Source organism: Phocoena sinus, chromosome 1 (genome assembly GCF_008692025.1).
Source record: "Phocoena sinus isolate mPhoSin1 chromosome 1, mPhoSin1.pri, whole genome shotgun sequence".
Classification (NCBI taxonomy): domain Eukaryota; kingdom Metazoa; phylum Chordata; class Mammalia; order Artiodactyla; family Phocoenidae; genus Phocoena; species Phocoena sinus.
Genome location: NC_045763.1, coordinates 72384327 through 72401761, shown reverse-complemented (window position 1 = coordinate 72401761; position 17435 = coordinate 72384327). Strand labels below are relative to the sequence as shown.

The window sequence follows — 17435 nt, the reverse complement described above, 5'->3', positions numbered from 1 at the left end:
AATCAATCCAGAAGTCAGGTGGAAAAAACACACAAAGCTAACAGGTTTGTAGTTGGCGTTACATTTTTAGCAATGAAAATCTAAACTGACCAAGGATGCTACAATTTTTTGAAACCAACATTTAAACGAAGAAATTCAGAAAAAGAAAATGGACCAATATAAGGCTAAAATGTACACAGTATGTGACAATTTGAAATGCCACAATATTATCATTTGCCCTTGAACTATGAAAAGGGAAAGAAAATAAATAGGAAAAAAATTAAGAAGTCTTAAAAATAAACTGTTCATAAAAGATATAAGCATTAGCAAGCAAACATTCTTACCTTGGGCAGGATCAGGTGGACCAAACTCCAGAGAATATCGTAAAATGAAGTTATTGTTCCACACGTAGAGTTGGTTATCTCTTGGATTGTAATCCACTGCAGCAATATACTGATACTGGTTGGGGAAGGGAACATCTACATATTCTCCTCGGTTTAATCGGGTATTGTAAATATAATCAATTGCATTCTTGCCTGTTTCACTCTCATTGTCTTGATAAACTGACCTGACCACATAAAGGACTCCACAGATCATAAAAGCATTTGATGCAGCTCGCTTGTCATACACAGTCTCCCACGTTGCTTCAAAGCGAAGAGTGTATGGATTCAGTTGGCTAATAACTATCATTCCATTGTTCTGTTCAGTGGCATAAATGACCCATAAGCCATTTTCATCAACTGCTAGGTCAATATCAGTTTTTCCTCCCCATCTATATGGTGAGGTATCATGATAGTTAGCATAGTTAATTATGGCCTCTCCACTCTTAATTCTAGTCCTCAAGTCAAATTTCACAATATTCCTTGTTCTTTCTTTGTTAAAGAAGACAGCACCATCATATACCACAAATCCAGTACCATCTACTCGATTTGGAAGTTTGTATGTTGTTGTTTGGCGACTGTTTTGGAAATCTTCTAAAGAAGCATATTCTATTAAAGTATCAGTACGATATGGAGTCCAGGGCATGAAATAAATTTTATCTGCAGCCTGAAGAGGGTCCTTGCACCAAGCACCTGCCTTTTGTTCAGCTTCATATATACATGGTGAATCCACAATTGCTTTCAAGGTCCCAGGGCACACAAAAACTAACAGTCACAGAGAAAAAACAAGAATTAAGCAAAGTTAAAAGACTATACAGGCAAACCAAGTTTTAATGATCATAGATCAAAAGAGAAAAACTCACTCTATTAGCATTCAATTTTACCAGAAATTATACTTAACACAAGTACTACCTTTCTTTCCTAAGTTACCATAATTGATGTACCAGCATACAAAGCAGCTGGGGTTTATTTTCACAAATACAAACCTAAGTTTAAGATCATTCATGATTGAGCTAACAATTTACATTTTTGCTATGTGTTTTTATCTTATAATTTGGTAATTTATGCTTTAAAACTCTGAGCTTTGTACATAAAGGTGAACAAAGTACTTTTAGACCAAACTTTGTACCCTCCCTTCCTTAGCCCACTTATAAGCCCCCAAAAGCAGAACACCAAAATTAAGCAAATAAAACAAACCCAATGTGAAGGCTTATTTAGAACGTCTATGGAACTTAGACTGAAAACAAAAGTGCTTCAATTGAAGGAACATAAATATTCGGAAAATGCAATTAGAAGCAGAGAAAAGTAAATACGAGGAAAGGAGTGATGAAACGACCAGGAGACCCTGTAACCATGGCATGCTATGGAGAGGGTTCTGGAAGCCAGGCAAGATGACACTTTAATAATAAAATATCCAAGGGTATCAGAAAAAGAGATAAAGAGTGAAAAGAAACAGAGAAAGGACAACTCCCCCTCGCCGACTTCAGAAATTTTACCCCGTCACCAGATTTAGCGGTCATATAATTTCACTGTAAACAGTCGACTTCTTTATGAGGTGCATTTATGAGATCCTGCTGATTATATATTAATGTCAGGAGTGTTGTAGGGGAAGGGAAGGGAAAAGGTAACATCCATAAGGCACATAACAGGGAGCTGGGGTTCAAACTGTATACGTTATTTACCTTTTTGCTCCACTTCTATTTTAAGCATCGGAAGAAAAAAAAAGTGCAAGGAAAAAAGAAAAAAGATTAAAATAAATTGACAGTCTAAGACTGAATTCGTAATAGATGCTAAATATAAGAAGAATAAGAGCTGCACTACTTTGGATAAAGAGAAACACAACAGGAAAACCTAGCAGGAGAAAAGATACTAAAGTTACATAAAAGAACATGGATCAATCATTTTAGTAGATTAAGGAGGCAATACAAATATGTTGGCATGTTGCTTCACTTAGTGTACCTGAATAAATAATAAAACTCTTCACTAATGCATGGTGTACATACTCTTGCCTTTCCCAAGTCACTCAGCATTCTTATCAAGTTTTACTTTAAATAGGTAGGCTATAGACACAAATGCATGCACAGGTGTATCATCCCCATTTATCTTATGCAAACTCATTATTAAGCTGACTAAAATTAGGTAAGCATAACAACAGGGAAATATATTTATAAACATGGCAACTCAATTTTGAAGCTCAGGTCAAAGCTAATGAATACTGATATTGTTACATTTTTCAAAGATACTTATGTAAGAAGAAATATATAATTATGCATCTTAGTACGTTTCAATTTTTTTCTATTAAATTTTCTGTTTCTAGAAAAATCTATCTTAACTATAAAAAATCTGCCTCCTTTTCAGGAATATATAAGCCTCCCCCTTTACCCCAATAGTTATTTTGAAGGGTACGCTAAGGTAGTACCTTTCTTCCCCACTAATAATTAGTAAATTTACTTATTTACATTTATATATACTTTATATTATAAAATTCTTATGAAATTCTCTACATCACATATCTCAAACTTGTAATACAAAGTCTATTAAAAAAAAAGTAAGCAAAATACATACAAGGAAAAAGCAAGCACAGTAGGCAAGGAGAAAAAAGGAAGAAAGAATTATGGTTAGCTTATTATGACATTGTCTACCATCATCAATTTACACAAAAGCAAGCTAGCATGCAACAACAATCATACCAAGCATTCAAAGCAAATACCTTGATTCCACAGACCCCATAAAAGGTAAATGCTTTCATAAAACAAACCTGATTAGTAGAGTTATAGGAGAAAAAAATCCTCCCTCCAAGAAGTTTAAAGAAATGGATTATGCAGTTAGGAAGTATGCTATATAAGATTCTTGCTGGTAAATAGTATTCTAATAATTACAAACCATAAAATACTATTTTAGATTTTGTATGTAGGTTTTGAAGTATGTTGCCTGAATTTAATAAAGTGACCAGATTAATGTCTGTGATTCTCCCTCTTCCCTTATTAAAATGCATTAGGGTGTGCTAATACTGTATCTCCAAACTGACTACTCAAAGATACTGTAGTAGTTGCACATTTCATTAAGACGCCTTAGCTTGATTAATTTTTTTTAATTATGATAATTCATCAAGATTAAATACTGACCTCCTGAAATACCTTAGGGAGAAACATATCACACAAATATTTTTGCCATAGGAAACCTTCCACATTAGACACCACCTTCCCAGTCCAACTTGGTCTATTTAACCACTTTCAGGAAACATACTTGCTCTATTAATGCGTCAACCTGATTACATCCAGTAAAAAGAAAATTCAGTGTTACTGACGTGGAACAATTCTTTTTTATAAACCACTGGTCCTAAAATTACTGCTCAGTGAAGAGCAATATTATACCTGCTTAGAATCAATAAAGGAAGGGCATGGTGGGAAAATGAGGATAAAATAAATCATTAGTGTTGAGTCTGCTCAGACTATCTTTATATACAGCTATATTCTTTATTTTTGGGAAAGGATGATTATACTGAAATACATCAATTAAATGCAAAGATGGGAATAATACATTTTAAAATATGTTACGCATTTAAAACAGAACTTAAAACAAGTTCAATAAAGGATGTAGAAAATATATTTTGTTTTCCATTAATTGAAAATGGCTGGGTTTTATTATTTGATACATTAAAATGACAGGGCAGTTACTGAGCAAAATATTAAATAGGGATGACTTCATTTATGATTTAACTTTTATATTTATATTAAAGAAAATAAAATGGATATATATTGTATATAATTTATAATTCTAATGAAAACTGAGAAGCAACGTTCAAATGTAAAAGTAAAAAAAAATTAAATAAAACTTTTGATGATTGATGACGTGCATAAAATATGGATATTCAAAAGACCTTACATTATGATTTTTATGACAACCCAAAGGATATATATTTGTCAAATCAGCCAAAATTCACTCAACCGAGAAAAATATTAAAATACAATAAAATTAATGAAATTAGCATTCTTCATCACAAATATATATTGCAACTTGTCTTAAGAGACTGTATGAATTAATTCATAACAATACATTTACTATGCTATAGAACAAACATAAATACGTGACCCACTAACATCAGTGGAGGACACGGTTATGCAAGACAAGAAATCGACCCAAACAAACTAAAGCCTACATACTCTGTATCTGCAGTGACACACTATTTCATTTTGAATAATCTTATGTTTATTCATTAATAATGATTGAATCAATAGTAAAAGTTTTTTTTCTCATAAAATAAAACATAGCTGAATTTATGGTATAACTTTAATAACTTAATGATAATTTGAGATAGGAGGGTACAAAAATCAAAACCAAATCACACCTGTAGGATATGGAAACTCTGATCTGATTACTCTCCTTTATCCTACAAGATCCTTATGACTTCTTTTAAACACACATTCATTCAATTACTAATCAAATATATGTGCTTGTCTATAAACATACAAAGTTAAAAAACAACAGCATTTATAATGCACTCTGTTGAGTAAATTTATTATAAAATTTTCAGAGATCATGGAAAATTTCTAAATTTTTTTTTAAGTAAGTGGAACCAGTTTGGGATGGATATGCTCCTGAAGAACTTGCTCTGGATAGAAACTGGCATAAAGCCAGGTGGTAACAGACACATAATAAATGTTATCTGACAGTGACAGTTTTTATCAACTAAGTGTAAAAGGAGTATGCAAACATTACAAAGTACCAAAATACTATTAAAACAAGGGAAAAGTGAAAGTTAGACGCTTAAAATAAAAACAAGAGATGGTTATAAAGGACAGAAGCATAAAGAAACAAAAGGAGAGGATAATGGGGAAAAGAGATTAAGAAGATACACAGTCCTAAATAAGATCAGAACAATCTAAAAAGATCCTTTGCATTAATTATAATATTAGTGAAAATCATGCATTTTATAGTGTGTCACTACTGAACAGTATATAGGAATTGTAATTACTTCTACTCTTTAGCAAGGAGTAGTTTAAAAAAGCCATAGACTTATTTCTGTCTCCTGCAAACATCTAGAAAGGTAACAGCAAATTAATTACTGTTTTTTTTTTAAGGACAAAAACTAAAAAGAACAAATACTTCTCTGAGTATTGCTATTTGCAAGTTTATTACACAGTGTACATTACTTCTGGAGAACTGAAAAAGTAAATTTTGAAAGTTAGATGTTCCAGAAGATATCCACATTTTCCTTTCTTAAACAGCGCAAGAAATAACTTAAAAGTCTGAAAATAATATTTTCTTAACACTGTTCTTGATCTATAGACTAGATTACAGGAACTGGCTCCAGAAAGACATAATTCTTGGCAGCTCTGACTGATTCCACTGTTTGGGAATGGCTGCTGTATTCCTTTTCTAATTTGAGGACAGAAACCATACTAAATTCAACTGCAAGTGACTTTATGGAACAAAACTTTGGTTAGCTCAAAAGAATACAATGTTCCTCCAGTGGCAAAGGAGAATGATTATGTAAGCCACCAGCACTACACACAGGAGAAACGATATAAAGATCAGTGCACTCAGTAGGCTTCCAATCCTTCAAATGATATAGAAAATACTGAAAACATAAAAAGCCTCCATTTCACAGTAACACAACACAGAGCAGGGATGAAAAGATAATCTGTGTTTGGCCTTTAACTGATATCCCACAAAAAGCCAATTTATCAAAACTGCGGGCAGAGAAGAGAGAGACGACAGTGCCTTCACAGGATGTGTAAGTATGTATTACAACCATACTGGGCATAGTAGATCTATCTAAAATCAGCCCTTTGGTTTCAGAAATATTGATAGTTTGAACATAAGAATCTATCAGAGCTAGTGATCTGGTTTTTGAGCTTCTGGAAAAAGCAATTTCATTATTAGTTTGAGTCCATCTTTTTTTAAGGAGGGAAGTCCTCTAAAGCAAATCATAAAATTGCTGCTAAAGAATTTTTAATTCAAATGCCTGTGAATTAAGGTGGCATGACACGTTTATCCAATTTAAGAAGTAAAGAACAAACCAAATTACCTAATGAAAATTAAGTAATATACTTAATCTTTTTAATTGTCTAAAATGTTTTTTTCCTGTTGAAAATACAGAATCCAATTCATAAGTATGAATTCTGAGATTAGGAGGAAAACTACACAGAATTACAGTATTAGCTGAAGCCTACTTATGAAGTTTCCAACTGAATTTTAAATATTCCTCTAAAGGATAATACTAAAAATGGATGCTGCAAATTAAAAATATGTGCAAGGCTTTGTTACGTTTGTTTTATTTAGCGTTAAGATTTAGTCACTGAATCTGGTAAAGGAGTACTCTCTTAAGGACAACGGACAAAAAGGAAAGCACTTGCCTCAGTTACTGCAATGGTAGCTTTCACCAGGCATTAAAGTTACCACAACGGCAGGTAGCCATTCAAGTAGCTCACGATTAAAACCAAAGTCAATTCCTTCTTTAGAAAACTGTGAGCCAAACCAATTTGTCAGCAACTGGTATTGGGCAAAAGTACAGATTTCTATCTGCCCTATTGAATAGCTAATTCAAGTTTGTTTTCTGGAAAAACACTAGCCTTAAAAGCCAAACACTTAAGAACACAGACAGACACTTGGCCAGCATCACACTATGGCTTCCTTCCACATTTCATGAAACTAATTGGAGGCCCGAGTCTGTTAGTGCTCTGCATGCATAATAGTTTTGTAGGCCATAAACATATGCTTCTTTCACATGTGTCCTCTTTCAGCATCAACGAGGAATGCTGTAGAAAGTGAAAAATACAAGCTTCATACTTACTGTAAGGGACACATTCATATTGGACCTCAAGATATTTGTATGTTCCAGGACATGGATCAGGAAATACATCTGACCCAGTAACTACTATACACTGTGTTCGATTGTTGCACCTGGAAAACAAAACAAATCAAACTTGTGTAACAATAATGTATTTGTTTATTTTTACTAAAGAAATATAATAGAGAACTGATCCATATTTTCTTCAAGCAACTAGTACCATAAATTTAAAAATTCAACTGATATTAGGTTGCTGTAAAGAGTTACAAAAGTCCTATTTTCTTTATGTTGTAATATATCTGTATCATGGGTCACACTGAATTTTAACTGGAAATAAAAAGAAAATCACTAACAGTTCTCTATTCTTTTAGTATACATTTTACATTTTAATTGGAATTTTTGACATGCTCAACATGTACTGAAAAAAAAGAAACTTACCTGGATACTCACCATATTTAAGAATTAAAATTGACTTTAAAATGGTACTGAACAAGAATGGAACTGAACAAAAGAGAGTCATAAACTGAATAGCTTGAAAGTAAATTTTGACAACATACTGAAACAAAGGAAGAGCCAGGTTTTAAGCTTATCCTCTAAATCTCATTTTGTGTTAAGCATTCTATTACAGGTATTTATACACTCTTGAACACCAGATACCAAGCTAATTGATCACACCTTCCGTGCTATGGCCTGCATAAATGACAGAATGAATTTAAAGCATTTAGCATAGTGCGTGGTACATAATACTGAGTGTCTTAAGCATTGTGTTACACTTACTATTTTCATACAGCAATAGGCTTATACTATCAACATGATATGACTATGAATTAGGTTTTTCTAAATTAGTACTCCCTGAAATACAACACTAAAAAGAATGTCACTAACATGATGTCTAGAATGTCCTATTTATTCCTATCGGAAGTATTTTCTTAGTTTTGTGTTGTCATTAATTCATTGTCATTGAGATTATTAGAATTAAGTTAGAATTCCAGGCAAGATGATATTTATTTGAGTTCTATGAATTTGTCCAAATGATCCTGTTATAAGCTATATAAAGGCAAGAACCATTTCCTTTATATTTAACTTGATTACAACCCAATGCAATGTAATATTTTCAGGGTTATTATTGTATTTTCTGCTAGTATATAAATTAGGAAGACAAAGCAAGGAGAGTAAGAGCACTTTAACAAAATTCACTTGATAATTTGAATACCAGACATTCTATAGTACATTAAATAACTAGACTATAGCATGGCAAATAAAGAATCAAAAAGTAGCCCAGTTTTTAGCACAACTAATTCACGGAGGGTGGAAGGAGAACTGTGTTAGAGAGGGGTAGGTATGTAAGTCATGCACCTTAGAGCCACTTCAACTCAAACCAGGTTGATTCTTCCCTGTTGAGCAGCAAGACCTGAACTGAAAACTTCTATAGGATCAAACAGGTAAATTTTATTAGGTCAAGGTATAATAAATGAACTTCAAATGGACATTTTAAATAAATTATAACTAAAATTGTTTGTACAAATATTAAACTAATGATAACTTTTATCATAATCTGTAATATCTTATGCCATATTTTTTAAACATACCATATAAAATAATTTTCAAAAGCACGGATAATGTAAACAATGCAGTGTCACATTCTTACGCAACATCATGTTTTACTCCCCTTATTCCATATTTCTCTTAAATGGGTTCAATCATCTATAAAAATTTGCCAATCGTTCTCTATTTAGTGTAAATGAATTATTTTAACATGAATAGTGGGACAAATTTTATATCCTAAAATTTTAAACAGCAAATGGATTTAAGATTTCTCAACAGACCAACGTCTATTGTTTGAACTAATGTTTCATTTTCTTCTTAAATTTTACAGTAACAAGAGTGCATTACTTCTTTTTAAAGTTTCTTGATCTCAGGAATTCTCAACCTCTAACCTGGTCCCCATCAAAAATTAAAAACTTTAATTTCCTTGCTTGTACTTACTTATACCTACAAAGATCGTCCCTTTATCTCACCCTCACACTTCTTAGAAACAAAGAAATCTAAACTCTTATGAGTTAGATATCCCTTTCATACACTCCTATATATATTTTATAGCCACTAACGAAGCTCTGCCATGTTGTAAATGGTTTTAATATTTATTCAAAATATATTCATGGTAGAAATCCCATAAAACAACAATTCCACTCGTGAGTAAACTTTTCATATACTTCATCACCCTTCCCTTCCCATTGGAGCCTCCCTCCCCACCAAACCAGGAACAGGTGAGAGAGAAAGGGGACTGTACTCAAGGTTGAAATAGATCAAGAGCACGAAGGACTTTGGACCAAGGTGAAGAAGGAAGTTGCTCAAAGGATTTGGAAATTTATATCATTTTTTCAAAACTAAAGAACATACTGACGATTTTCCAGGTTTCTTCCCACTGTAAGATCAGATAAATAAATATGACTTTAAAATGGGATTTGAAATATCTTTTAGTCAATGTCACAGTATGTTGGCAGGAAGTATACAAGGGATAAGTAGTCCTGTTTTCATTATATTTTGTTTAAAAGAAGACAAACACCATAAAATGAAAAATAACTGCTCATATTTACTCTTTTTCTGAACAACTCTGCATTAGTCACCTGACCACAACTACAAGTTCAAATTAATGTCAAAAGCAATTATAATAATTTATATCAACCACGTAATTTTTAAAATTTCTTTTAATAATCACATTGTACAATGCATTCACTCTAAGACAGCAAAAAGTATTAATTTTAGGTCTGTGCGCTTAAGTAAAAATTGAAGGTAAAGAAACTTAATGGAGTTCCTGCAAATACAATTATATAGATTTCTAGAATTCATGGCCTCTCAGATGTCAAAAAGGTTCATTTTACATATCAGAAGTGCAAAAAATTAATCTTGAGAAAAAAAAGGAATTTGGGTGCTAAAATAGTAAAGGGTCAGCAAGAAGAGGAACACAAAGGTATAAGAATATCAGATTTGCATACTAGTATCTTGATTCATGGATAAGAAAACCTAACATTTTAGAGGACCAAATGATGGAAATTATTAAAAATACAGACTATGTAAATTCCTTTATGCAAGTAGCCTTAGGTTTCCAAATACAGAAAGTGTGAGGAAACTAGGGAAAAGGAAATACCCAATGTGAGCTGTTAGTACTAAGAAAAATCTGAAAATTCCTTAAGCAATACACTGCTGGTTAAGGCTATAAAACTGTAAACTGCTATCATTCAAGATAGGGAAAGAGAAAGCAATTAGCCACAGAAGCAAAGTAAATTCCCATCAACTGCTCAGCTTCAAGTTTTCACTCTAATGAAAATAAAAAGTCACAACTAAGCCAAGAAAGGAAAGGCATTCAGTTGTTTGCATTCTCAGCCCTAAGCGAAGTTCCCCTCATGAGTTTCTCTCTTCCTCCAGAAAAAAAGATTTATCAGTTAAGATATGGTTACATTAACAATTAAAGTATCAGTATATTTTATTAATACCATGTGGATTCATGATGTTAAAAATTTATACTTTTCTTAAATGTGAAACATAAAAATTCAGTATGAGAATAAGGCAGAAAAGGATAAACAGGGTTTTTTAAATAGGTGGACCTTTAATTATGACTTGAAGGAAATGCAATTACTGTTCATTGTAAAGAAACACTTCAACTTTTAAATAATTGATTTAATTTTATTTGGTGTTTGTAAGGCTGCACAGATGAGTGAGGATAGTTAAAGCACGGGTTCTCAAAATGTGGTCCTCAGGCCAGCAGCCCCAGCACCAACTGGGAACTTGTTAGAAATTCATTCTCAGGTCCCACCCAAGACCAACAGCCTCAGAAACTCTGGAGGCTAGTACCCAGCAATCTGTGTTTTAACTAGCTCTGCTGATGATTCTGATTTATGAGGACCACTGGGTTAGAGACAGGTTTAGATACTTTAGTAAAGAATAAATTATATATGCGAACACATGCTTTTACTCTATAAACCTTAATAAAATACAAGTGAAATAGAAAAGCATTTAGTGATGACTATGATTTATGCAGCAAGTACATAACACAGCTTACAATGTTAACATATCTTCTCTTGCTAATTTTAATCATAAGAATCAAGGGTTTTAGTTGCTCTAATGTTGAGCCAGCAGGCTAGTTATTTATAAATTCCTAACCTAAATAAGTACAATTTCTAAGTACATGTATACATCACATGTAAGCCCATTTTCAACAACAGAAGGAAAGTATAATCTTTTCCTAGCTAATGAAAATATCTAACACTAAACAAATCTGGAAATAAAATTTTGGCAATCTGTAAAAATATACTTCCTTCCTAGAAGGAAGGTATCATTAAAAATAACAAACCAAAACAAGATCCACTATAATCACTGCAAATTTTTCTATAGTCAACCTTTGACTTATTTATTAAAATACATTTTAATAAAGTGGCTCAACTATAGGAAAACATTATACTATACAATTGTTTTCAAAAAGAACTCAAGGGACATAAAGGCAGCCCTTGCAAAAATTTACTTCTAAGCAATTTCTGGGATATAATGTATGATTTAATACCACCTACTAAGTTAATGTAAAACTACATACGCACTCAGTCTCAGATCTAAGTGTATGGTCATTTTTAATATTCTAACCACATTTCCAAAAATTTCCAAGTTGGCATGTGTAGATAAAAAGCTAAACATTATTTTACATCGTTGGTTTAAAAGCACTATTAAAAAAATCACCTATATATGTTATTTCTATACATTATTTTAGGTTGCAACTTTCTATCATATTAAATATTGCTTCCTCTAATTTTCTAATCTAAATATTGCCAAGAAAAATGTGTACTTGATAAAAATGCATTTTACAAATGTATATTACCATTAATTTACATACTAGTATATGGAAATTATGTATAAATTATCATGCAGAGATTAAACAGCAGAATTTGAAGAAACATCTTTTTATTTAGAGGACAGTAGTGCTTCATCACTAATGAAATATTAATAATGCAAACAAACTATTAATATGCTGCTTTTCCTTAATCTTTTAAAACTGTAAATGAAAGAAGGAACAATGTACACATTATTATAAGCTGAGAATAAGCTGTATGAAAATCACCATCATAGCATATCGTTTGACTCTGTTCAGAAGCAAAATTATTTGCTACCTGGGGAGATGAGTGTTTAAAAGCAGAGGCTTTAGAATAAAAAAGAATTGGGGTTTTAGTTCTAGCCCTGCTGCTTACTTAACTGTGAGTCCGTAAGCAACATATTAAACCTTTCAACCTTAGCTTTCTCATCTGTAAACCATAATACCCTCTTTAGAAGTTTGTCGTTAAGGTTAAATAAGATAACGCAGGCAAACTCTTTGCACACTCCCTTAACAAATATGAATTACCAACAACAACAAAAATATCAGTAATAAGAGCATTACTCCTTTATATGAGATGGACATAGATTTGCAAATCTTAAAGGGGCAGAACATCTTTTGTTCTTCCGAGTATTCCCTGTATTTCCCATATGATTTCCTATGTACAGCTTTAAAAACAGGCTGAAGTATTCATGCAAATTTGTTTCCTTTCCAACTCTAATTTTGAATTGTACAATGCCCAACAAATTGCTTTTACTCTTGTTTTGATTATCTTACGCTCATTATTACACTTTACCAAGTGCAAAGTATGGAGATGAGATTCCATGTGTAATCTATTGTGAGAGGTGTTCTAATCAATAGTCTTGTTCTGCTGATTAAGCAGGGGCTTCTGTTTTGGCAAGATAACATTAGTTTCTCCAGTCATGCTCCAAAAACCATTGGGAATCTTCAACAGATCATTAGATATGCTACAATAAACCTTTGGTACATTCTTTCTTCTTCCTTAAATTACTTCTTCACTGTCCCATCTTTCCTCATCTCGGTGGCACTGCATTATTACTGCATCTCCCCTGAAACTTGCACTAGAGCTATGTCTCCAGGCCATAGGATGCCATTTTCAATTGAAGCTTCTGCTTGAAAATATAAATTAAGAAAATTTCATTATCTCCTGCCAGGGGCCATTATTCACCACAGTTCTAAGGAAGATTAAAAATGCAAAATCTACCAACTTGAACAAATACTCCAGCATTCAACAGAAAAGCCTAGTATATCATGACAGAAACTAAAAATTAATGTTTGCTGAAATTTGGAGTCATCCTCTACAATTAGTCCAATTCTTTATTGAGAATGTCTGTTCAGTGAAGACTGCATCAATAATTTCAGTCTCTTAGTGGCATCTGTTATTTTTAAAATTTAATTATAAAATACTAGCAATAACAGGTCTGTTTCTTTCCTGAGCTACCTTCTGTCTTAGTTAAAACTGCTTACTTTTTGGAGATGAAATAAATGCTTTCAAGGTACTAGGGAAACATGTAATGACATCCCTTTCCAAAATGTCAAATATAAACAGAACATTCACAGGGGTACTGTGGAAGTTTAAAACCACATCCACATGGGGAACTATATCTTCTAACTGAATAGAACATCTACCTTTGATGTTATAAACCCATTCTCTAACAAATGGACTAGAAATGATATTCATTCTTGAGCCTCAATTACCAAAAAAAAATCATACGTCAATGAGTAAATTTTATTCTCTTCTCTTCAAGTACACAAATTTTTTAAATTTACCACAGAGGGCAAGAAGGAAAAGGAAAATAAAGAAAAAAGGTCACTGTTGACCTATACATTTTTATTAGAGGTGACTATATGCCTGGCGCATAACAGGAATTCAGTAGTTGTTTTTGAATGAATGAAATAATGATGAATGGTTAACCTGACTACTGCTGCTTGTAAATAAACACAGTTATTAGAAAATAAGTATCAGACGTCCAATTCTGCTTCAATCAGCTGTACCTGATTCTCAGAGAATTCTGTCAATTTGGAAGCAGTTTTGTATCATGAAAGCCAATAATACAACACTAAGGAGACAGATCTATTTAAGGGGTGGAGGAAAAAGTACCCTTTAGCTTCCAAATAACTTTTTCATGCACTAACAATTCCAAATGACCAAGGAATGAATGCAGTATGCTAGGCACTAGAACCCATCTTTTTTTAGTCCAAATTTACAATAAATTTTTATACACATAGTAGATTATCTTAAAACATGAATAGTTAAGTTCCTAAGTAAATTTGCTCAAACAAAGTAACCAAATAAACTGGAGGGATAAAAAGAAGTTATGCTCCAAGATACAATGTTACAATCATCTTCACAGATGAAAGAGGGAAACTGAGTTGAATGTTAAATCAAGCCTTTTTTAAAACTGTGTAATGAAATCCCCTTTTATCATCTAAACTTCCATTCTGTAGAGCTAAGGAAAGTGGGTCCTGCATTTTTAAAATATTTATCAATGATGATTTGTAAGCCTAACTAATTGCTAGGTAAACATAGCATCAGGAAGCTAAATGATGTGTAATTAATGTGGTAAAAAAGGTGTTCTAAAGTAATGTTCCCATTTGTCACATAACTATGTTCTCATAATTTATTTAATAATTTGTGTATTGTAGAAGATTTCTATTCATCATATAGTATTTAATTCTTTAGGCATGTTAGGATATTATACTCTAAGCATTATAATATTGTATTATTTAAAGTGTTTTAAAATCCTTGAAACAAAGTTGAATTATTGAACTAAAGTTGCTACCCGAAATCTCTAGGAAAATACACTTGAGTACTGATACACGCATGGATACATAATTTGGAAAAAAATAAATAATATTAAGCTTATTCCATTCAGTTTCCTATATACTGGTGTTTTCAAAAATTTGAAATATAGTCCTAATTTTTTAAAAATTACAACTGTAATTAAATCTTTACAACTGTATTTGAAAAGAGTATAGAAAAAGTCAATTTATTATTTAAATAACTATAAGCAAGAATACAAAATATCTGTCTGGACTATTGATATATAAACATAAACCTATTTGACTGAAAAAGTGTATAGTATGTAACAAATAGAAAGCCAAAAAAATAAGTATCAGCTAACCTACAGCAAATCAACAAAAGTTTGAAATAAAATCCTGCATAGGCTCATATGCAGAAGGTTGTTGTCATTCTAGTTTTCAGTATGTTGAAAACAGGAATAACATGAAAGTGATACCTTCCATAATCATTTTGTGTCAGGAATTAAAACCACAAAGTATGCATACTTTAATATTTATAGTTAAATTGGCATCTTAGAAACTCAAAAAAATTCTCAAAAATTCCACATTAATTACTAAAATTAGGATTTTGAAACGACAATGCTGATTTTCTAAAAACAACCTTCTATGTTTTAGAAACCTTTGAAATTCCTTGCAGTTTTTACTGGACCTTGGGGTCAGTTTAATGCAAATTAGGCTGGACTCACTCAGCCTTATTAATCCAGTACAAAATCTCTTGTTTGCAGAAATGCACATTCAACATAAATGCACTTGCTTTTATTAGCAAAATAAGAAATATTTATTTACAAAGCATGCCACTGAGACTAAATTTCATTCACAGGGTCATCAGGTCTAACTACTTAATGAAAGGAACAAGATAATTCAAGTGGGGATAAAAGCTAAAAAATTTTGAAATACTTCAAAAATATTGCTTAGGAGTCCAAATTTTCAAGACCTCTGCTTTTAATAATTTAAAAAATTATTATGACCTGTATCAATTAGGAGCAATTATTTTTAAAAATGTTAACCTACTACAGTTTGCACTTGCAGAAACTATCACATTTTTAACAAGGGAAATGGGATATCGCTATGGGATGCCCTAGTTAGATTAAATTAGCAAGAAACTTGTTACCAGACCATATAAAAGACACACCATAATAAGACATGACCTTTCAGAGCCTTGGAGCCAATCTGTGACGCTTTTCCTTCCTATAACCCTTGCTAATTATTGGCAAAGTTACAGACCCTTTTGTCATGGGTTATTTTTCTTCAAATTGTGAGGGGATTTTTGGTTTCTAAATATTTAATTAGTCTTGTTATGATATGAGAATTGTACATGCCAAGCATTTTGATTTTCATACTCTATTCCTTCTAATTATCCTCAGATTTAGATTGGTCATCCCAAATCTTTTCCTTTTGTAATTATTTACTTCTTAAAGATCATTCTGTGAAGAACTATGTTCACCCTTATGGCTCTTCTTTCCCACAAATGGCTTTTCTGGTCCATTAATTACCCGCTTAGAAGATTAGAGTTTGAAATAATGTAAAAGAACCTGCAACTAAAAGGAGTTTTACAGTGCAAAACTGAGTAAACTAGATTTTTGTTGTTGCTATTTTAAATTCATCTTAAAGATAACTCCCTTGGTTTAGATGTGATTTTGACAAACAGGAAAATTATGCCATAAATATTTTTTTCTGCCTCCCAAGATGTTTCATGGGATGTCATTTAGTCAATATTATAAATCTCTGCCTATAAAAGAAATGCATCTCTAGTCTAATTGACAGCTAATATAATTCCCTCTTTTACAGACCTCACTTTGATTATAGCACAGCAATGAATGTTCACAGAACTTCCTATGTAATCAAAATGAAAGCATAGACATAAAATCATAAGACTTTTGGTGATGAAGCTTTTAAAAATTTACCATCTATGCAAAAGTTAAGACAAAGTACAACTTTTTGTTAAAGTACTTATTCAATTCAGGAATATTTTTCAGTTTTTATTAAAATGACAACGTTCTATAAGTGCTTGGGTTTTTTAACCAAGAGGCAAGAAAGCACGGCTATTCTTTACGCAAAATGAATTATTTCAGTATGAAATCTTTCATGATTTTTAGTACTATTATTTCCTCATCAAACTTCTTTTTCAGTTAAGTACACTTTTATTATTATTACTTTTGTTTTACAGTAATTTATTTTCCTCCTGTAACTTGTAAATATTTTGGTAGTAAAATATGTGACATAGTTTATAAACAAGTATATAGGAATGCTTTGTGTAAAAGGGGATGTGAAAGGACAAGTGAGCAATATCTTAATAGTATTCATACTATAAAGAGTATGAACTTAATAGTATAAATTAATGTTGGAGGAGAGGGAAATACATAGTTAGTGGTCGACGAAGTGAAAACTCTCATTTGGAAAACAAAATGCTATGCAATTATTCTGCAAGTCATGGATTTTTTTATTAATTATCTGATATTAACTTTGTGCCTCATAAAAACCACTATCTATCTGTGTTTTCCTTATGTTGTTCTTTCTAACTTAAAAAGTTGTTTCTGAACTGAATTCCCACGGAAATTACTGTCAATACACTTCTTGAATGATTTCTTCTTAATTAAGAAAG

General features: G+C 32.0%; 1 protein-coding gene across 17 annotated transcripts in view; it reads right to left on the bottom strand.

Annotated features, from left to right (window-relative positions):
- Window positions 1-17435, bottom strand: part of ADGRL2 (adhesion G protein-coupled receptor L2) — a 177470-nt gene that overhangs the window by 46602 nt on the left and 113433 nt on the right. For all 17 annotated transcript variants that reach the window (XM_032633476.1, XM_032633545.1, XM_032633526.1 and 14 more), the window contains 2 exons: window positions 7156-7265; window positions 324-1124 (listed from right to left, as the gene is read on the bottom strand). In XM_032633476.1, the coding sequence (XP_032489367.1) occupies window positions 324-1124; window positions 7156-7265 (911 nt within the window). The remainder of the gene's footprint in view (window positions 1-323; window positions 1125-7155; window positions 7266-17435) is intronic.